The 23,428-nt window shown below is 44.0% G+C and overlaps 1 protein-coding gene across 8 annotated transcripts in view; it reads left to right on the top strand.

The window, feature by feature from the left end:
- Window positions 1-6,816, top strand: part of NTRK2 (neurotrophic receptor tyrosine kinase 2) — a 178,497-nt gene extending 171,681 nt beyond the window's left edge. For all 8 annotated transcript variants that reach the window (XM_033163600.1, XM_033163598.1, XM_033163599.1 and 5 more), the window contains 2 exons: window positions 4,158-4,316; window positions 4,606-6,816. In XM_033163600.1, coding sequence (XP_033019491.1) covers window positions 4,158-4,316; window positions 4,606-4,791 — 345 coding nt within the window. In that variant the 3' untranslated portion in view covers window positions 4,792-6,816. The remainder of the gene's footprint in view (window positions 1-4,157; window positions 4,317-4,605) is intronic.
- The last annotated feature ends 16,612 nt before the right edge of the window (window positions 6,817-23,428 follow it).

Below are 23,428 nucleotides of genomic sequence, written 5' to 3'. Positions count from 1 at the left end.
AGATGAAGGCTAATCTCAAATGGTATGGTTTTGAACTCAAATGGTATGGTTTTAGCAGCAGATACCTCAGATGTTGTTCAAACTGGAAGGGAAAGACCCAGAGATGGCTCCTTCTGGTTCACTCACACAGCAGAATAGTAGTAAAAGTTTAGCAGGGGTTGAGATTTTGTATTTCTATAGGCTTGCCCCTCTTAGGCTAATCAGTTCTGCTGTCAGTGGGGAAGGTAGCGGCAGCCAGAATCAGAGCCCCATTTATCCCCATTGAATTTCCCATTCACACCTCAACATCATACCATGGGCTTTCCTCCAGGAGTCAACAAGTCAACTGATGTAGCCAAAGGTAAGTAATTGATTATTAGCAGTTGAACTGCTGCCCTTCCCTACCCAAAGCTACAGAGCAAACAGATTTATCATGTTTTGCATCCCATACAGATATGGTTAAGAGCCAACTGGGTGCAGAATCTTCATCTTGATGAACTCTCAGCATAGATCTCGTGTGTGTGTTTAGAGCATAGCCTTTAAACGGGTGTTTTATGTGTTGGCACAACAACGAGCCAAGGTCAATCCTAATTTCTGGTGTTCATACTTGTATGAAACAAAACCTCAGCACCCACTTCCTAAGTGCCACAGGTGACAAGGCCAGTAATAGCAATGCTGTAACTTCTTAGGTTTGGATAATTTTTCCTCATCATCACAAGAATTGAGCCTTAAAATAAGAATTGAGCCTTAAAATAAATGGAAAGCTTTTGGCAACTGTTTAGTCAAAGCCTGGAACATTAGTGGTGAACCTCTGACCCACAGGCCTAATAAGAGCTTGCAGACCCCCCCTCCCCATCTGACCTGCTAGGTCATTTTGGCCAAGACATGGTCACCTGCCCTGTACCAGATGCCATTTATGATGAGAGGTAAATATACAGTGATTATTGGATCACCGAGATCTAGCTTTGAGGGCCTTCTGGTGGTTCCCTCACTGAGAGAAGTGAGGTTACAGGGAACCAGGCAAAGGGCCTTCTTGGTAGTGGCACCCGCCCTGTGGAACTCCCTCCCATCAGATGTCAAGGAAATAAACAACTATCTGACTTTTAGAAGACATCTGAAGGCAGCCCTGTTAAGGGAAGATTTTAATGTTTGATGTCCTTTAGTGTTTAAAATTGTTGGAAGCCGCTCAGAGTAACTCAGTCAGATGGGTGGCATATAAATAAATTCTTATTCGTCTTCTTCTTCTTATTTAGAAAGCCCAGTGCAATCATCATAGCTTGCACAGTGCTTTGTTTCTAGAAAAATAGGAGCCAGTACTCACCATGAAGTTGTTACTGTAAGTGTCACACTTTTAACAACAACAAAGAGAGGTGCAGGCACTGCATACTCTTGAGTACCCCCTGGGAAAAAAGCACTGGCTTGCACTGAACCGTGTGTGGCTCTTTGCGAACCCTGACAATCAACTGATCATTGGGATCTTTGCAAGCCCCATCAATTGGCTGATTGTCCACACAGGCACCAGGCAGCATTGTGATGGTAGGTGATTGTGGGCTGCCCTACCTACTGGCCAGACTTCATGGAGTGTGGGAGATAAGGATTGCCCAGCATTATCCTGAAAGTTGGCGCGCAATGAGCCGTCACTGGAAGACTCCACAGTGCAGAAGTTCAGTGCAACAAAACTGATTAGGATGAAGCAATAGAGGGGGCTGGGAGTTAAGTAGCTTAAGTGCCTTAATTGTGTGTGTGTGTGTGTGTGTGTTATCTATGTTCGTTGTTCAGTTGTTCAGTCGTGTCCGACTCTTCGTGACCCCATGGACCATCTATAGTTATGAATAAAAACAGTTCTGTTGTTACCTTGAGGCAGCCCAAGCATCTTTATGTAGCGATTCTATGTGTGTAGCTATGTATCAAATGAGGCTCCTACATTTAGTGTAAGGTAAAGGTAAAGGTACTCCTGACCATTAGGTCCAGTCACAGATGACTCTGGGGTTGCGGCGCTCATCTCGCTTTACTGGCCAAGGGAGCCGGCGTTTGATCGCAGACAGCTTCCGGGTCATGTGGCCAGCATGACTAAGCCGCTTCTGGCGAAACAGAGCAGTGCACGGAAACGCCATTTACCTTCCCGCTGGAGCGGTACCTATTTATCTACTTGCACTTTGACATGCTTTCGAACTGCTAGGTGGACAGGAGCAGGGACTGAGCAACAGGAGCTCACCCCGTCGTGAGGATTTGAACCGCCGACCTTCTGATCGGCAAGCCCTAGGCTCTGTGGTTTAGACCACAGCGCCACCCGCGTCCCATTTGGGTATGTTATTGTTCTGCAATAGCTAACTATGGGGAAGCTAATAAGAGGAAGGGTGCCCTTCTTTTTCTAATAGGCATTTACATTTCTTACAATAGCAAGAAGCTTAAATCACAACAAAACCTCAATAAAAGAGAGAACCATGTTTTACAACCAGCTTTCATTAATTTTTTAAAGACTGTCCCATAAAACGCACGGAGCCAAATCAGTCATAGATACCCCACGATGACCAAGCTTAAGAGCCACTTAATATTTAATGAACCAAAAGCCTCTAGCAACTAATAATGTTGTAATGGTGCTTGCCCTTTGCTCTGGTGTGTAGCCACATGTTTCAAAGGGTCTATTTTGTTTTTTCAACCTCCTAATGAATGCTCACCCACCCACTGAGTAAATGCAGCAAAGGATAGCAGCTTGCTTTCTCAGTGCATCTTAGAGCAAGGGTCAGAAACTGAGTGCTGTATTTGTGTCTGGTGTGCATATTGGCAATGCATTAGTAACACTATACTCTCCACACAGATCTCGGCCACAGATCATATTAGTTCAGTTATGGGTATTTTTACACATCCTGGTTTTGACACCCTTGATACCAATCCTTCATGTGCTCTGGAAGCCCCAGATGTCTCAAGAACATCAAGAGAGCAGCGGCCGGTCTGCTTCATTCATGTTTGATCCCAGATGTCTCCAAGAAAAGAGTGTAGCTGGCTGCTCCTAGAGCCTAGATCAGGCATAGGCAAACTTGGCCCTCTAGAAGTTTTGGGACTACAACTCCCATGATCCCTGACCTCTGGTCCTGTTAGCTAGGGATGATGGGAGCTGTAGTCCCAAAACATCTGGAGGGCCGAGTTTGCCTATGCCTGGCCTAGATGCTAACTGGACTGCTGCACCTTTTCAAGTTGCAGTGCAGAGTAATTCTGCCAGCTGTGGCTTCTGCTCTGAAACACGGTGACTTGGGAGCTGAGCCATGTGCATGTTGACTAGGGGATGCCTGGAGACCTCTAGCCAATCCTTTGCTTGTAGACTTTTAGTCATTGCTGTGCCCTGGCACAACCAATCTGGAGCAAACAGCCAATGAATAAAAATTGGTGGCAAGCGATTAAGTTTTACTCAGAGTAAACCGATTGAAATTAATGGCTCTAATGCAGTCATGGCCATTCATTTCAGTGGGTCTACTTCCGACCACAGCTTAGTTGAATACCACCCATTGTGTGCCTATTTGTGTGTAAGATGCATAGGTCCTTATTGGAGGTGGCGTAAAACCTGGTTTAAGGTAATCTACATTGATTGCCATGGTCAAATATTCTGTGCAGTGAAACAAAATGAGTAATCCACAAAGTGTCGATACATTTTCTGTCCACCGTATTTAACCAGGAAAGCATTTAAGAACAAATGTAACCGGCATATATGCCTTCATTTCAGGGAAGTCAACAATGACTCCTTTTTGAGAAAACACTTCTGCATGTCTTTAAGTGCATACAGAGGTGCTTTCTACAAGTAAATCAGTAGCCCTGGATGCAGTTGAATGCTCCAAACATACACATGTTACTGCTAAACTCTGGCATACAGCTGGAAGAAAATGCTCCATAAATCTTGGTCAGACTTTTGGCTGTTCTGATACTTTGCAACAGAAGTAAAGGGCTATAGTGTAAAGTCCCCGAAAGTTTCAAAGAATGTTGCCTTGGAAGTGAAGAATCCACCCATCCTCGATGAAGATTGTAGGGGATAACAAGAAGCAGAAGGATGTAGTAATGAGACGCAAATTCACAATAACAGGAAATAATATATTGCACTGCAAAATCTTAGAAACATGTATTGTCCCTTTCTCCGTATATTTCTTCCCACAAAAACCATTTAAATTCTTTTAAACTCTTCTGTCCAGGTTGGTGGACATACCATGTTACCCATTCGTTGGATGCCTCCTGAAAGCATAATGTACAGAAAATTCACCACAGAAAGTGATGTCTGGAGCCTCGGAGTCGTTCTATGGGAAACCTTTACCTACGGCAAACAGCCGTGGTATCAGCTCTCAAACAATGAGGTGTGTGCTGTTGTACGAATGATATGCTTTTAAAAATGCAGTCGGGCTGTGGTGGCGAATGGTCTCAAAGGCAGAGTATTCGGCTGGATCCAGGCCCTTCCCTCCATTTGCCGGAAGTGGAACATTTATAGAAAGATAAGAGTGCAGAATGTAATGTTTGGCGCGTGTAAATTGGGAGGTGGGTGACTCTCTCAGAATGTATTGACTAATTGCCAAAATCAGCAATAAAAGAAAGAATTAATTGGCTTGCTCCTTCTCCCTTTTCTTCTCTCTCTCTCTCTTACTCCAGGTAATTGAGTGCATTACTCAGGGCCGTGTCCTGCAGCGACCTCGCACATGCCCAAAGGAAGTCTATGATGTGATGTTGGGGTGCTGGCAGAGGGAACCTCATATGAGGCTCAACATCAAAGAAATCCACTGCCTCCTTCAGAACTTGGCCAAGGCATCTCCAGTGTACCTGGATATTCTAGGATAGAAACTCCTGGCACTTCCTCTGACGGAGTGTGTGAATGAATGTGTTCAATTGCCACTAAACTCCATTAAAATGTGTTCTCGACTCTGACAGTATTAAATACAAAGATATGGAGAAGCTTTCAAAGGGCAAGCTGTGTGCATTTCTCCCTCTGTAGACACAGTATTGACTTTGTGACATTACTGACATGTATCTCTTCTCCCCTTCGTTCTTTCTGTGTCTCCGTCCCTGCCCCTCGATTTCTATTCAATCAGGCTTCTGCATTATTATAACTCTGCATAGACAAAGGCCTTAAAAAAAAACCTGACCTGTTATATCGACAGACACTCAGTTTTGCCCATCACAACTAACAATGCCTTGTTGTATTCATGCCTTTGACCTGGATAAAAAAAGGGAAATAGTGACTTGAACTTTGTGACTTCTGCTGTATGGATATCTGGAGCTTCTATGGATTCACCTCTTCTTCATGTGCTTTGGCATCTGGGCAGAAAAACCGAAGACTGCTATTCTCTGTGGGAATCTTGTTTTGGCTGAGATCAAGCCAATCAGCAGATTGTGTAATCCACTCTTAAGGAGAATCTATAGGATCAGATGGCATCCGATATACCACTTTAACACATAAATGTAATTATTTGGTGAATGGGAAGGAATTCGATGCTTTCCCCTGGGAAATGTTCAGAGGAGTAAAGGCGCATCTAAGTGTGCCGCCATTTTCGCATTGATAGATGCATCAATGTGGTCTGTGTAAAAGGCGTTGCCAGGACTTCCCAGAATTGCATAGCAATATGCTCAGCTAGGAATCTCCAGCCTTGTTTAACCATAGGGATTTCTGATGTCTCGGAATACTAGCTGATGGGAATCACACATGTGGATCGTGCTGCTGTTCTTAGTTCCTGTTTGTGGGCTTCTCCCAGGCATCTGGCTGGCCACTGTGAGAACAGGATGCTGGACTAAGAATAGGTATTGGGCCTGATCCAGCTAGGCTGTTCTTTCATTCTGTTCTGATGCCACTGGTATAATTGTTCTCCCGTGAGTCTTTGATAATGCAGGCAAGGCCTGAGGTATATTAAAGTGTAGTATAATTACCAAGGCCAATTCCTAAAATATGAGTGCTTCAGTAAGATTGGAGGGAAGCTTCTCTTATATGATGCTGTTTAGACAGCGAGCCCCTGCGGTTGCCCCCCCTTCCCCTTATCCCTGTGCAAACCCCAACCCAGCATGGTCCCCGTTGATTAATACCCAGCAATTTGTGCTGAAAACAGTTGCTCATCTCATTGTGCACCCAAATAGGCGTAGCAAATTCATGACGGAAAACATATATTTAGTTGTAGGAAGGTCATTAGCAACATTCAAACATGTATACATTGTTGCAGGCGCAAGAGGCTGGTACCGAAGATTATATGGCATTTGTGAGAAAACGGGTCCAAGAAGTCTCTAGAGAAACGACAGTATGGTTATTACTTTGTGAATGATTAAGATTCAGAGTTCGCACTAGTATCTGCTTGATGAAGTGGTGGTATTCCAGTCTTTTTTTATTTAAGATTGACAGGCATGGTGCGTTTACACTTTTCATCACGGCTGCTGGGCTGAAGAAGGCAAGCTCACGACACACAAATGTGAAAGGTTTAGGATGTGCATGTCAGGTAATTTTTATTATAAACCCTTAAGATGAGATAAAATCAAAGTCAGTTCCTACCTTTGTGGAGAAAGTGCTGCAAAAAATAGGGGTTGTTTTTTACTAAAAACAAATGGGGTCTTAAACGCACAGCTTGTCAATGTTTTATTGTTGATTTATTTTTAAAATTAAGCACTTATTTTTCTAAGTGTTTCCATAATAGTTTAATATATGTTTTGCTTGCATTTCTTATTTATTAAGGCACTTTCTTTTTGTCCCTCAGCAGTTTGGAAAGAAACTGTTCTTTTACATCTAAATTAAAATAGCAAATGTTAAATAGTGGTGAAGTTGGGCTCTCTTATGTCATTGACAAAGGTTGGTGAAGAATACATATAACAATGTAACTCTAAAGCTACACACACACACACACACACACACACACACACACACACACACGTGTGTGTGTTACTAAATAAGATTTGAACAGGATTTTTTAATGGCTGAGGATATTTAATAAGAAATGGACTTTGAAGATTATTTCAGTGATTGCTGAGAATTTATTACATGGAAAGAAGAAATGTTGAACACTCAGTCTTATCCATTCTTTCATCCATTCTTTTTTAAAGTGTCATTCTAGTTCATTTCCGATATGTGAAAAATTTGGGAAATAAATCTTGAGAGGTCAGAGATTACTAAAAGGCACACCCATCCGTGTATTACGTTCCAAAGTCATTTTTCAAAATATTTGGTTGCTTTAGCACTGCTGAGGCATTGGTTAGTATGATTAGTTGAAAGTGGGATTAAAAGGGAAACTCCAAGCAGTGTATTATAAAGGTCCTTTCCAGTGTTAATTAACAGTTTCTCGCTTCCAGGACCCGTCAGTTTTTATTCCAGTGGAGGAAACTTGGCTTTAATTATGCATTTCCTTACATTTTTCTTTTCTTCTGCAGTTTAATAGTAAAATAGTGGTATTTCGCTATTCAAAAAAGGAAAGGAAAAATATTAGAGCCTCCCTCTACCCAGCATGAATGGAACTAACACTGTGGTAATTAAAATAGGCTATTCAAGGCACAAAGAACAGGCAGTTCATCCAAAAGCATTAAACAGGCAGGCTCTACAAACAAGAAACTTTAATTAAAGGCACAGGAGCACTAAAAAGCTGCAATTGCACTTTGCCTTTCCTCGCTGGACAAGCTGGTGTTGCAGTTGGGTCTTATAGCTGGGGTGGCTTGCTACAAATCAGGTCTGAGAATATGAGAGATGAATAGAGAAATCACTGCACCGCAATGACTGGAGAACGCCTGGGATTTTGATAAAAGTGTGACCAATCTGTAGCTGCCATTCGTAGAGAAAGGGGGCTAATACGGAAACAGACCTCATTAACAAAAGTACAGTGGTACCTCTGGTTACGTACTTAATTCGTTCCGGAGGTCCATTCTTAACCTGAAGCTGTTCTTAACCCGAAGCACCACTTTAGCTAATGGGACCTCCCGCTGCCACTGCACCGCCAGAGCACAATTTCTGTTCTTATCCTGAAGCAAAGTTATTTCTGGGTTAGCGGAGTCTGTAACCTGAAGCGTATGTAACCTGAGGTACCACTGTACCGTTATTTCGCCTCTCAATACACGTTTTTTAGATTCTCAGCTTGAAAATAACCATGTATATTGTATGATTTCTGAAGGACTGTATACCAAAACAAATGTAAAATTTGACCAGATGGTATCCTCTATTCCCCCCCCCTTTTCTGGAAAAGCATAAGAGAGTAATTAAAAATACTGTGTTATAATATAGTGTGCAGTAGCTTACCCATATGCCCATGTTAAAGGACCAAATGTTCTATACAGCCATTGTTCTGTGCCTAAATCTTGGCCTGTACTGCAAATGTGGACCTTAAGTGAATAAAATCTTCTGGCCTTGTAGGAGAGGCATTAACTAGCTAAACGCTAAGGCAACAGTGGCATTTATTCATTCAAGTGGATATAACTATAGGTAACTGACAGGAAAATAAGAGTAAGAAATATAATCTAACATGGGAAACGAAAGGTTAATCATCTACTGTGTACATATCTGTCATGTTTTTCAACTTTGGCTAACTTTATACACTGAGCTAATATGACAATCAGGCTTATAAATAAAGAGGCAACCTTTCTTGACTATGCTACATACAATCATATAGATATAATATAAATTAGATATTGTGTCTGTGATTGCATACATTGTGTATATATCCACAGTAGATACATACCTGTATATGTGTTTTATAAATATTTGATTTATACATATGCAGACATATGTGATTTTATGTATATGTATACATTTGTGTACACTGCACATATCTTCTTACTGGTGATGTATAAAAAACTGAAGGCTGACAAAGTATGCTAAGTAACCAAAATTCATTTTATCATCCATTTTTCCTTAGGTTTTTTTTTTTAATAATAATAATAATAATAATAATAATAATAATAATAATAATAATAGATGTTTTTACACATATTGGTGATCAGTATCTAACCTGCATGCAGTTCTGCCTAACCAGATAAATTCTAAAAAGCAGATTTACTAAATGCATAAAAAATAGCCCTACATCTTCATCCCATCTATTAATTCCTTTCTGACTGGTTTTAAGAGTATCCTTTAGGTCTAAGAGTTTAACTTAGCTTGCCTCATTTTCTTTTGCTGTTATTTTTTTTCCCATGAACATCCATTGTATGAGTTTTCACTTGTCATTTATGCACAGTAGTATTTCTAAGGCTAAGCTGGAAAAACAAAGGTGTCACACAGAAGGTAGGATGGAATCACTGAGAAAGCAACAGACTTTCCAGTAAGTGCTGCAGCAGCAAGGGAAACCCAGCCATATGGGTGGGGTATAAATAAGAAATTATTATTAAATTATTATTATGAAACTAATGAAGGTTAAGCTTCATCCCAGAGGAGACCCAGAAGCGACTTTAGTCCACATGGCTTAACAATTTTGGGTTCAGTAGACCTAATTTGAGTTGCCCATCTCAAATGGATATTTTTGTTGTTGTTGTATATATATATATATATAGTTCAACAACCCTCAAGTCTGAGAGTCAGTAGCACAGATGCCAAATGTCATTGTAACCTGAAAACTATAAGGCATAGGAAAGTTTTATTCACACCCGTGACTTTGACATGTGCAGCAATTTTAATCAAAATCTGAGATGCAGTTATTTTATTTTTTTTAATTGTGATCTGTCATGGAGCAACCCAACTGAAAAAGATAACAGTGGTTACCCAGACCTCTTTAATGGTTGCAAAGGGGCCCCCATAACAGTTCAAGCTTCAGGGACCCAAAAATGTAGGTCCGCCACCGTGCAGCAGAGCTGATTTTTTTTTTTTTTTAATTTTGTGGTGAAATGTGCAAGTTCAATGCGGGAGAACTTCTGAATGAGCAATGCTCAAACATTTCTCCTGGAAAGTAATCGCAGATGTTGCGCATCTGTAATCTCTGAGATAGCCCACAGAAGACAGTTCAGGGAAGCTCCAAAGATTTAGGAGCTGTGGAGTTAATCCCTGAGCTCGTCTAAGAAGTTGGAGAACTTTGCCAAGCTCACTGATATAAAACTCTTGCAGAGGCAATTTATCTTGATTAAAGCCTTTCCTGAGCCCATGTGACGATAGGCAGGCTGGGCACAAATTTTACGCAAATCTTTATTGTATTTTATCATATTGGCAATGCAAAAATGGCAAGCATACCAGCAGCCTTTAAAAAGTTTAGCTGAGGGGCTTTGTATACATCTGTCATGTTTAGGCTTCACTTTTTGATATAATTGCAAGGGCACGACTGAAACAACTGAGGCTGTTTTGGCTGAGCAGGACCATAGAAGTACTTTTCGTATTCTCTTTTCCACCCTCCGTTTCTTCAGCTAGCTTTGGGGGCAAGTGGGCTTTGCAAAGGGACAGGGTCCTGCATTGCGACAGGAAGGTGACTCTTCTTCTGAATGGGGTTGGTTTACTCCGACGTGTAAATCATCATTTATGTCTATAGCCACTAAAAAACAACAGTCAGTGGGAATCACAAGGTCCGCAGCATCGCCCCTTCACACCATCCCCACCCAGGCCATGTAGCCATTTTTTGCCTCAGGCAGAAACACCCACCCACACGTTCCCTCATAATCCTAAAAAAATTATGAGGCGCCAAGCCTCGCAATCCTAAACAACAACAACCCTGCTGTCTCTTGATTTTTCTCTTTACTCTTTGGAGAGTGGCGTGGGCTTTTGCAGGACAAGCAACTTCCCAAGGAAGCCAGCGGTTGACTAAGAAGACTGTCGTCTTGAGGTGGCTGTTGTCCCTGGGAGCACATTGCAAGCGTTGCCATGGGAACAGAGAGTGCGCCAGAGGGGGGGGCAGCGCATTGTGGCTTGTCACTAAATGTGAAGGTTTAATAGCACACAAAGATGTATTTTTCTTATCAGGGCTGAGATACTGCTGCTCTGATTCGAGCGATCCTCATGGAGCCTTAGGTTAACGCTTGTTTTGATTTAATTTTTATACATTCGTTGCAAATATGAAGCAAAAAAATAATAATTTAATAATCTATATATGTTGCAGGGAAAACACTGTGAATTTCACGCAAGCAACCAAGTGACTATTTTGCCATCTTTTTAACATATGTCTCAGGAGAAGAATTGGGAATCGATGGTTATGTGTTATTTTTTACCGTCTATGCATTCAAAGCCAGGTCGGGTTGGGGGGTGGGGGGGGGGCTTGTTCATTTTCTGGGAGAAGATTTAAGAGTGTCAAGTGGAGTAAAACTCTGAGCTGGAGCAGCTGGAGCTGTTCGTAACAAGGCTGTTTGACAGGAAGATGGAAGAAAGCAGAAATCAAACCTTTTCAGAGACCTACATACAGCTTTTAGGTGTCTTTGTGTAACTAAAAAAAATACCAAATGTTGAATAAAACAGCTGAGAATGTTTTGTAAATTAAACCCACACTGGGTTTAATTGCATCACAAATCAATTTAATTTAGAAATTATTCATCCCAGTGCTACAGGCCACTTATAGTATATGTACATATATGTGTATAGATATATTTTCTAGACCTTTTTCTGCCTTTTTCCTTTTCTGGTGGGAGGAAGAGGAAGAGCAAGATCTAGATGTTGATATAAATATCTATATTTTCACTCAAACTGTGACCTGGTGTTTGGAGCCCTCTTTATCCCTTTCCTTTTCCTTTTCTTTTTTTATTTGATTGTGACGTCTCCGTGCCGATATTTAGTGGTTCTTGTTTTGCAGTTTGTTATCAAAACTCATTGCTTTTAAAATAAAGACCTATTGCATCTTGGCTGAATTTGAAGTGATGCCCGAGTAGCAATGTTCAAAGTTTTGTTTGTGAATCATGTGACCAGCTTCTCTCAGCCTGACATGGAAAGTCTCTTGTACTAAAGTGTATTTAATGAAAATGATGTCCAACAATAAACAATGTCATCCTAAAGAAAAACAATTAATAACACAGTGACTATTACTTAAGAAGGCATAGAATTGCAATGAGCTGTTGTGTCCTGTTTCCTTCCATCGACTGTCTATATATATCAAAACCACATTGCTGGGTTGTCTGCAGAAGCAACCTTGAGATGTAGGGGCTTATACGAAGAACAACAACTGAAGTGAAGAAGTACTTGTGTGGCCCGGCACATGTACTGTTTTACCTAATAAAGTCTGATTTCAGCAATTCCTTCTTTTCTGAGGAGTAAGAGATGCACAAACCTGCATTAGATGCCTCTGGGTAGTGAGAATGCTGTGGGACCACATGGTTACTCACTCTCTCAGCGCAAATACAACAATCCCTGGCTAGGTAAGTGTCCTGGGCATCTATGGGTGGGTCCCACCAATTACCACAAGCCCCAATTCATTTGAAAAACAGAGTATCTAGCATTTGTAGAACCTGATATACGAAACACTTATTCCAGGTCATGTGTCCCTACCCCTCCAAAAAAGAATTCCTGTGAATGTCCCTGTTAAGTGTGTGACTTCAAATAGCCTATGCATGTTCTAAGCATACCAAGAGCACATACATACCATCTCAGAAACTACCTTGTTTTTTGATAAACCATACGACGTTTCTGCTGGTTAGTGAATACCTGTATGCTGATTTTTGCTTGGCTGAAATCTGACTTTCTACTAACTGGCAGCAAGGTGGTAAGGTTTCAGAACTGATTACATGGTGGTAAGGTTGCAGAGGACGTGGGTGGCGCTGTGGTCTAAACCACTGAGCCTCTTGGGTTTGCTGATCAGAAGGTCGGCGGTTCGAATCCCCGCAACGGGGTGAGCTCCCGCCGCTCGGTCCCTGCTCCTGCCAACCTAGAAGTTCAAAAGCACGTCAAAGTGCAAGTAGATAAATAGGTACCACTCTGGCGGGAAGGTAAACGGCGTTTCCGTGCATTGCTCTGGTTTCGCCAGAAGTGGCTTAGTCATGCTGGCCACATGACCCAGAAGCTGTATACCGGCTCCCTCGGTCAATAAAGCGAGATGAGCACCACAATCCCAGGGTCGTCCGCTCCTGGACTTAACTGTCAGGGGTCCTTTACCTTTACCTTTTAAGGTTGCAGAACTGATTACACTGCCTGGCAGTGTGCGTTTGCCATATCATGTTTCTTGGGTTATCCCATTTCCACCTTATATCTTAACACTTCTGTGCTGCGGTCCAGGCCATCTCCAGCCAATTTCAGCCCTGCTCACTTCATTTCCTTTTTTGTTGGGTCTGCTGTTAATTTCTGGGTGCAGTTTCATCTCCTTGGAGCAAGCCACTTTGCACACAATGGGGCTTCCTTCTGAGCTGCAGTGCCTGAGACTAAGGAACGCTGACGGGATCCGCCTTTGTTCATTTGGAAGATCAGTAGTACCGTGTTTCTCCAAAAATAAGACACCGTCTTATATTTATTTTACTTAAGAAAATAAGCCTATGGCTTATTTTCGGGGGTGTCTTATTTTTTTATTAAGTACCGTATAGTTCTGGGCACCTGCCTCCTCCTGCCGTGGCCGGCGTTGCTGCTGCTTGGTCCAGCTGTCTCGGGGCACGCGGCCCTGCTTGGCGCCGACCCAGCAGGCCACCTCCTCTTCCTGCTGGCTCCCGGAGGCTCGGGCGGTGGGCGCTGACCTGGCAAGCCTCCTCCTCTTCCTGCTGCGGCTTGGTGCCTGGAACTGGCTGTTGCTGCTGCTGCTGAAGTACTGACAAAGTGCCCAGCAGCGCCGCACGGAGCACCCCGAGCCACGGCAGGAAGAAGAGGGAGGAGGCGGCTTGCCGGGTCAGCGTCCAGCAGCGCCGCACAGAGCGCCCTGAGTCGCAGCAGCAGGAGGAGGAGGCTTGCCAGGTCGGCTTCCAGCAGCGCTGCGCTGAGCGCCCCGGGCCTCCGGAAGCCAACAGGAGGAGGAGGAGGCTCTTGCTGGGTCCCGCTGGCTCGTGGCTACAGGCGGCGCGCGCTGCGGCTCTTGCTGGGTTGCTGGGCGTTTTGACGGGGCTGCACCAGCAGCAACATCCGGGTCTGGGTGCTAACCCGACAGGCCTCTTCCTCTTCTTTGGCGCCCTCTAGAACTGCGCCCAGCACTACGGCTTATTTTGGGGGTATGTCTTATATTTTGTGAATGCTTGAAAATCCTGCCATGGCTTATTTTATAGGCACGTCTTATTTTATGAGAAACAGGGTAGTTCTAAGGGCACTTAGTTTGGTGGTCGCTTGTGATGTTGATTGGTGAAATGCAGTTAGCTAGGTGTGGAAATGAAGTTTAGTTGGAGCGCAGTAGCAATCTAACAAGGCGGGGAGAGACACCCGCAGAGCTCATGCGTTTGGGCTCCTTACAAAGGGTCCATGGGTGGGTATTTTTAAATGAGCATATTGACTCTAGATCTGAAACACAAATAGGCAAAACCTGGGCTTCTTGTACCATGATATATGGAAACAGTGAATAAAACACAGAGATGTGGAACCAGGGGAATGCTTCAGCAGACAAAATGGGTCTGGACAATGTGTATCTTCAGCTGCGGTGTGGAGACTGTAGAACACAGTGCTGTCAAGTATCCCGTTTTCACGGGGATTCTCCCTTATTTTAAGCAGTTTCCCGCTGCTCTCCCTTATTTTTTATTTCCCTTAAATTTCCCGTTTTTAATGGAAGCAGCTCCTCCCCTGCTGGCCAGGAACTGTGTGGGAAGACCTCGCCTACTTGGAGAGAAAAGCCTCAGCCCTCAAAGCAAGTGGGAGCCGTTTCCCGCGCTTGCAGGGGGGTGTATTCCTCCCCCTGCATCAGCCCCTATCCGTTGCCGCCGAGCCCCTCAGCCGGCCAATAGGGTTAGCTGGTGGACGGAGCCTGGCTGCCTTTGAGCAGCTGCTGCTTCCTGTCCTGTTTTGATGGGATCAGACAAGACGATGGGGCTCCATTGTGCGGAGCACATGGCTGCCCTCCTCTTTGCTGGCTGCCCTCCTCTTTGCTCCGCTCCGAGGCCGCTTGGAGTTTACATTGCTGCTCCGCCCACTTTTGCTTCTGGCTCTGCCCACCACTGACATGTGACTGTCCCCGGGATAGGTGAGACTGCTGATCCCTTATTTTCAAATCTGAAACTTGACGGCTATGGTAGAACATGAGGCAGAATGTTGGCAGCCAGGACCCTGAAAAGAGAAAATCCTAAGCAACTACCAGAGGCAAAACCTTCTAACCAACCCAAGGTCAGGACAAAAATATCCTGGTAGGGGCAATGTAAAAATTGGGGTTTGGCTTTTGCTGCCAACTCCCCAAGGGACTCTGAGCCCCCTAACTCCATGACCAGTCAGGGGGGGAAATGGATAGAGGTGGATCCAGTGGAAAGCAAGGCAGATACAGTGGTGTAGGAAGCCTCTTCGCAGCCCAGGGCATTGGAGCGGAGGCATCCCCCTGGAGGCGGGGCACCACGGCACGTGCGTTGTGACGTCACGATGCGTTGTGACGTCACGATGCGTCGGATGCACTGCGCATGCCCGGAATTTCTGGGCATGTGTAGTGGATCCAGCTGGCGCTGCTGCGAGCTGGCGAGCAAGCAGCGGGCTGGGTTGGGCAGCCCCATGACCCACCGCCTGCCTGCTCATCACGGGAGCAGCAGCGTCTGCCAGCTGCATCCAGGCCGGCGCTGCTGCTCCCATGGTGAGCCAGTGAGCAAGCGGTGGCTCGTGGGGCTGCCCTGTCCGGACGGGGTGCCGGGCGGCGGGGGAGGGGCCGGGGAATGTCACCCCCCTCCCCTGGAACCCGGGGCGGAGTGCCCCCTACGCCCCACCCTTCCTACGCCACTGGGCAGATATTTAATTTTTCTGTTGCAACACAGTTCCCTCCCCCTCCTTCCAAGGAGGGAGAGACGCTGAACAAAAGAGTGCAGGAACCTTTAAAGGCTTTTGACATTGCTGAACCCCCTTAGACAAAGACCACCCCCAAATCATCATACATACGTAATAGGAGGCAGTCTACAGCAAAAAGTCATGTCTGCCAGGATACCTGATAATGGTCACTGATTGTATTTCCTAAGCAGCCTGGTCATTCTTTTGTGATGGTTAATACTTCAGTTCCTTAATCCAGGTCACAGGCTCACCTATTAATACACAAATATGCCCTAAAAGCGAAAGGAAGCGAAAGGAAAGTCCAATGCTGTAAAGAAAAGTATTGCATAGGAACCTGGAATGTAAGAACCATGAACCTTGGTAAGCTGGATGTGGTAAAAAATGAGATGGCAAGAATAAACATTGACATCCTAGGCATCAGTGAACTAAAATGGACAGGAATGGGCGAATTCAGTTCGGATGACTATCATATCTACTACTGTGGGCAGGAATCCCGTAAAAGAAATGGAGTGGCCCTCATAGTCAACAAAAGAGTGGCGAAAGCTGTACTGGGATGCAACTTCAAAAATGATAGAATGATCTCGATACGAATCCAAGGCAGTCCTTTTAACATCACAGTAATCCAAGTTTATGCACCAACTACCAGTGCTGAAGAAACCGAAATTGATCAATTCTATGAAGACTTACAACACCTTATAGAAATGACACCAAAGAAGGATGTTCTTCTCATTATAGGGGATTGGAATGCTAAAGTAGGAAGTCAAGAGATAAAAGGAACAACTGGCAAGTTTGGCCTTGGAGATCAAAATGAAGCAGGGCAAAGGCTAATAGAGTTCTGTCAAGAGAACAAGCTGGTCATCACAAACACTCTTTTCCAACAACACAAGAGACGACTCTACACATGGACATCACCAGATGGGCAACATCGAAATCAGATTGATTATATTCTCTGCAGCCAAAGATGGAGAAGCTCTATACACTCAGCAAAAACAAGACCTGGAGCTGACTGTGGCTCAGATCATCAGCTTCTTATAGCAAAATTCCAGCTTAAACTGAAGAAAGTAGGAAAAACCACTGGGCCAGTAAGATTCAATCTAAATCAAATTCCTTATGAATACACAGTTGAAGTGAAGAACAGGTTCAAGGATTTAGATTTGGTGGATAGAGTACCTGAAGAACTGTGGATGGAGGCTCGTAACATTATACAGGAGACAGCAACGAAAACTATCCCAATGAAAAAGAAATGCAAGAAAGCAAAGTGGCTGACCAATGAGGCCTTACAAATAGCGGGGGAGAGAAGACAAGCAAAATGCGAAGGAGATCGTGAAAGATACAGGAAATTGAATGCAGATTTCCAAAGAATAGCAAGGAGAGACAAGAGGGCCTTTCTAAACGAGCAATGCAAAGAAATAGAGGAAAATAACAGAATGGGAAAAACCAGAGATTTATTCAAGAAAATTGGAGATATGAAAGGAACATTTCGTACAAAGATTACCACAATTAAGGACAAAAGTGGAAAGGACCTAACAGAAGCAGAAGACATCAAGAAGAGGTGGCAAGAATACACAGAGGAATTATACCAGAAAGATATGGAGGTCTCATACACCCCAGGAAATGTGGTTGCTGACCTTGAGCCAGACATCCTGGAGAGTGAAGTCAAATGGGCCTTAGAAAGCCTTGCTAACAACAAGGCCAGTGGAAGTGATGATATTCCAGCTGAACTATTTAAAATTTTAAAAGAGGATGCTGTTAAGGTGCTGCACTCAATATGCCAGCAAGTTTGGAAAACTCAACAGTGGCCAGAGGATTGGAGAAGATCAGTCTACATCCCAATCCCAAAGAAGGGCAGTGCCAAAGAATGCTCCAACTACCGCACAATTGCACTCATTTCACACGCTAGCAAGGTTATGCTTAAAATTCTACAAGGCAGGCTCAAGCAGTATGTGGACCGAGAACTCCCAGAAGTGCAAGCTGGATTTCGAAGGGGCAGAGGAACCAGAGACCAAATTGCAAACATGCGCTGGATTATGGAGAAAGCCAGAGAGTTCCAGAAAAACATCTACTTCTGCTTCATTGATTATGCAAAAGCATTTGACTGTGTCGACCACAGCAAACTATGGCAAGTTCTTAAAGAAATGGGAGTGCCGGATCACCTCATTTGCCTCCTGAGAAATCTCTATGTGGGACAAGAAGCTACAGTTAGAACTGGATATGGAACAACTGATTGGTTCAAAATTGGGAAAGGAGTACGACAAGGCTGTATATTGTCTCCCTGCTTATTTAACTTATATGCAGAATACATCATGCGAAAGGCTGGACTGGATGAATCCCCAACTGGAATTAAGATTGCCGGAAAAAATATCAACAACCTCAGATATGCTGATGATACTACCTTGATGGCAGAAAGTGAGGAAGAATTGAAGAACCTTTTAATGAGGGTGAAAGAAGAGAGCGCAAAATATGGTCTGAAGCTCAACATCAAAAAAACTAAGATCATGGCCACTGGTCCCATCACCTCCTGGCAAATAGAAGGGGAAGAAATGGAGGCAGTGAGAGATTTCACTTTCTTGGGTTCCATGATCACTGCAGATGGTGACAGCAGTCACGAAATCAGAAGACGCCTGCTTCTTGGGAGAAAAGCAATGACAAACCTAGACAGCATCTTAAAAAGCAAAGACATCACCTTGCCGACAAAAGTCCGTATAGTTAAAGCTATGGTTTTCCCAGTAGTAATGTACGGAAGTGAGAGCTGGACCATAAAGAAGGCTGATCGCCGTAGAATTGATGCTTTTGAATTATGGTGCTGGAGGAGACTCTTGAGAGTCCCGTGGACTGCAAGAAGATCAAACCTATCCATTCTCAAAGAAATCAGCCCTGAGTACTCACTAGAAGGACAGATCCTGAAGTTGAGGCTCCAGTACTTTGGCCACCTCATGAGAAGAGAAGAATCCCTAGAAAAGACCCTGATGTTGGGAAAGATGGAGGGCACAAGGAGAAGGGGACGACAGAGGATGAGATGGTTGGACAGTGTTCTTGAAGCTACTAACATGAGTTTGGCCAAACTGCGAGAGGCAGTGAAGGATAGGCGTGCCTGGCGTACTCTGGTCCATGGGGTCACGAAGAGTCGGACACGACTGAATGACTGAACAACAACAATGCCCTAAAAACAGGATTTCTAAGTGGAAAGACAATGGGAAGGCTTTTCCCATTTACCTCCCTTACTGCAGAGGAATTTGAGGTCATTGGGACAATCAAAATGGCTTCAGGATTGCTCTCCTGTACTATTTCAGGCGCATGGTTTATATATTTAGATATGTGTGCAAATATTTGTATTTGAGACCTTAGAATTCTTATGACAGGGCTAAAAGAAGGGGCAAGGCCACAACAAACACCAGATTGGAGAGTGGAAGCAGCACGTGATTTGGGTTTCATTACCAAGCCCAGGAAGTGTTTAAAATATGCATTTAGGCTTATGGTTCAGAACCTGGATCAAAGATAGCAACTCACTTTTGATGTTCATGCAATTTGCAAAAACACCAACAAAATCTGTTCTATTAAATTCGCAGCTTTTTGATGCAGAACAATTGAAACTTGTAAAATTGCAGGTCATTCCTAGTTCTGTTATATTGAACCACTTCAAGCATTAAATACTTGACATGTATAAATTAGCCACCTGGAAAGTTTTCCAGCCTAAATATGCTGTAGAAATGCTATGAAGCCTTCATTTTGATTCCTTTAGGACAATACCCTTACCAGTATATTTCCCAAAGCTTTTTGCAAGGGCACAAATGAGTTCTATGGTTGGGATTGCGGTTTAGTTTCTGGGATAGCAAAATAATCAAATCCCTCACCAATTTAATTCTGGAGAATCCCCGCCAAGTTCCGTAGGCTTTTCCAAGGAAACAGAGCTTTCGAACTGCAAATATATAAACTCCTGTCTGTAGAATATCATCCATGAATCAGGGCATTCCACATGCTCTCTCTCTCCCCCTTCCACATAAATGCAGATACACTGTTCATTTGTTTTGTGGTATCCAGTTCCAACCCACAAGGTAGCTGCATTTCCCCAGCACTCAGGCTGCAAGATTGTGAATGAGGCTCCTTGGCAAGCGCATCTGTGTGGCATGTAACTCTCCAAGTGTTACAGGACCTTACTGGATTGCACCTATGACATGAGAAGAGATGAGTAAATGCATCTTTCCATGTGCTGTCTGCTTCGAGTTCTCCAAGTCTGAGGCAGTGAGAGATCTTTTCTGATGCCTCTCTACCCGATCCTTTTAACTAGAGATGCCAAAGATCAAGTATTAAATTTTCTACATGCAAAACATACGCTTTCTCCGTGAACTACTGATCTGTCCTAAACCCAAACTCTTAAAGCAAACCTTTAGCATGAGAAATTCTATACAGTACAGTATTTACTTATTTATTTGATGAATGCTCCACAGGACTGGAATACAAATCTGTCCTGTTCATATTCATTTTTAAAGCAGCAAGTTAGTACAAGTTTTCCCTGCCTTCCTCTCTCTCCCTCTCTCCCCCCCCCCACTGTATTTCCTCAACCCCATCCATTATATATGAATTGGAAACTGAACAGTTGAATTTGAATCAGGACTTTGAATTCTGTGTGCAAGTGCACATGATATGTGGCTGAAGGAGGCAATTACTCACCGATCATCTGAAGTGGCCCCTGCTTAATTGTTGCCTTGCATACAATAAATTTCACACACTTTTCTGTAGAATTTTTACAGTAAGGATCAGCAAGGTGGATCTTTGTGCAACCAAAATCTTGACAGAAATGGCAGGCCAAATTTCTCTCATGTCGCCACATGTCACTGCACTAGACCGCTAGTATCTTTCTTTTTAATCTCATGCCCTGCATCTTCCTTTAAAAACAAACTATACCAGGTTTCCTCACATATTTGCCCAACCCAGCAAAAGTCCTACAAAGCCAATACCACCTATTTACTTGAAAATGAAGCATGGGTGACTGAATCTAGCTCTCTGCACCAGCATCCCACCAGTGACGGCTGATGTCTATTGGGAGTGGAAGGGCAGAAGGGAAGGAGGCCAAAAGGAAGTGGAGCCAGAGCCAATGACAGGGGGGGGGGCAACTTTTCCGCTTTTGTCCCCATCCTCTTTTCTGCTGAGTCCTACAAGGGCAAAATGAAGGAAGAGGAAGCAGACAGGCATTGAACCCTCTGGATTGGTTGTAAGAAAGCACGTTGGTTTGGAGGAATCAAGACTAAGGTGGGTGGAGCCGAGCGCCTATTGCCCACATGCATTCAGTCTACCTCCTACTAAACAGATGACCAGAGGTTTCATTATATTTTGTCTGATATGGTTTCTGCGTAAACTATGTGGGAAGGTGTGCGTCAGCCCACAGCATATGCACATACACATAGATTTATGCTCTCACACTTTTATTCATAGGCTTCCGAGTTTTATTTATATTTACAGCCTTACACAAAGGGATTGTCCTCTAGACAGCTTGCAAACAAAAACCAGTGAAATACAATAGCATATCGGGACGTGGGTGGCGCTCCCACAGAGCCAAGGGCTTGCTGATCAGGTCGGCAGTTCGAATCCCCGCGACGGGGTGAGCTCCCGTTGCTCAGTCCCTGCTCCTGCCAACATAGCAGTTCGAAAGCACGTCAAAGTGCAAGTAGATAAATAGGTACCGCTCCGGCGGGAAGGCAAACAGCGTTTCTGTGCGCTGCTCTGGTTCGCCAGAAGCGGCTTAGTCATGCTGGCCACATGACCCGGAAGCTGTATGCCGGCTCCCTCGGCCAGTAAAGCGAGATGAGCGCCGCAACCCCAGAGTCATCCGCGACTGGACCTAATACACAACTGCAGTATTAAAAAAATGCCAATAGAAATGAAGACGAAACCAGTTTCTTTATTTTTTGATTTTCATATTAAGCTTGTTTATTAATGTTGGATTAACAGGAGGGAGTGAGGGGGAGGAGGCCACAGCAAAGGGGAATAAATATGAACCAAGGAAACGGGCGGCTGTGGGCTGAGCTAGTTTGTTACCTACCCCAGAATACCCCTACCTTGAACAGCTCTGACAGGGGGATGTGCAGTTACGCAGCCTGGGGGAAAGGGCTGGAGGTCGAGGGGGACATTAGAGACTTTCTAGCCAGCTCCAAGGACAGAAGGGGCTTGGGAGGCAGCTACAGCACTGGTTGCCAAGAAGTGGGGGGGGGCAAGGAAGGTAATTGAACATGACTGACAGGGACCAGAGCCCAGGTGGGATGAAGGCAAGGGGCAAAAATAGTGTCGTTTGCTAGGCATCCACAAGCAGGTTTCTCCTCCCACTTTGAGGGGGAGTGCTCTGTGCCTGTGGGAGGAACACCCCCTGCCCCTCACTTCCAAATCTGGGGAGGGGGGCTTCTGTGCTCTAGAAGGAAGGGATTAAAGAAGGGAATTTTAAGCAAGCTCAGCAACTAGAACAGTGCTCCCCCCCCAAAAAAAAACCAACCCTCCACATTTAATGGATTAACCTCCATGCACAAGAAAGGTTGTCATCCCAATAGAACTTCTCCAATTGCTGCAACCACCACTATGTGGAAGGGTTGGGGTGGGGAGCATCCCACATTGCCTCAACAGAAAACACAAGACAAACACATTTGGCAGGGTTAAGAGTGCAACTCTTCGCAATTCGCAACGGGAATTTTAAATGTCGTTTTTTGTTTTGTTTTTGTTTTGCTCAGTTTGTTGTTCTGGGGAAAGACACAGCTCCCTCATCAAACGCCGTCACCTCTACACAGAAAGCATTAAAACTAAAGATAGAAAGAATCAACATAAGTCTCCTGCAATTTCCCCTCCTTCTAGCAGTTTTAATATTCTTTCTTTCTTTTTCCTTTTTAAGGGCAAATTCTCAACTTCTCTTGCGAGAAAACAGCTGTTGTGTTACTACCAACCGAGAAAGGGGAGGGGGATTGGGAGAACCAAGGCGAGAGGGGGACCAAAACAAGTGAAATAATATCAAAAGGAATACAATTAAGCGTCCAGCTGTCCTGTTTTACAATGACCACAAAAAGTTTCTTTTCTTTTGTTTAATTCAAAAGGGAGGTTGTTGTTGTTGTTGTTGTTGTTGTTGTTGTTGTTTAAAGGAGGGAAAAAGAGAGGGAGAGAGATTTGGGGTTTGAAGCCAAATCTGCAGGTTGTAATCCTCTCTGGTTCATAATAATAATAATAATAATAATAATAATAATAATAATAATAATAATAATAATATATTTATACCCCGCCCTTCCCTGCCAAACCGGGCTCAGGGCGGCTAACACTAATAAAATCACAACAAAAACATAAAACAATTCATTAAAATACAGATTAAAATACAATTTAAAATTAAATCTAAACTGCAGCCTCATTTTTAAGTAGCCCACCAATCACACCAAAAAAACGAAACATCAGGGTTAAACTGAAACCAACCCAAAGGCTTGGTGGAACAGCTCCGTCTTGCAGGCCCTGCGGAAAGATGCCAAATCCCACAGGGCCCTGGTCTCTTGTGCCAGACAGTTCCACCAAGTCGGGGCCAGTACTGAGAAGGCCCTGGCCCTAGTTGAAGCCAACCTAGCATCCTTGTGGCTCGGGACCTCCAGCAAATTATTATTTGAGGACCTTAAGGTCCTACCCGGGACATACCAGGAGAGGCAGTCCCTTAGGTATGAGGGTCCAGTTGAAACTGTTGTTACT

This window comes from Lacerta agilis, chromosome 11 (genome assembly GCF_009819535.1).
Source record: "Lacerta agilis isolate rLacAgi1 chromosome 11, rLacAgi1.pri, whole genome shotgun sequence".
NCBI lineage: Eukaryota > Metazoa > Chordata > Lepidosauria > Squamata > Lacertidae > Lacerta > Lacerta agilis.
This window is presented reverse-complemented; position numbering and strand designations above follow the sequence as displayed.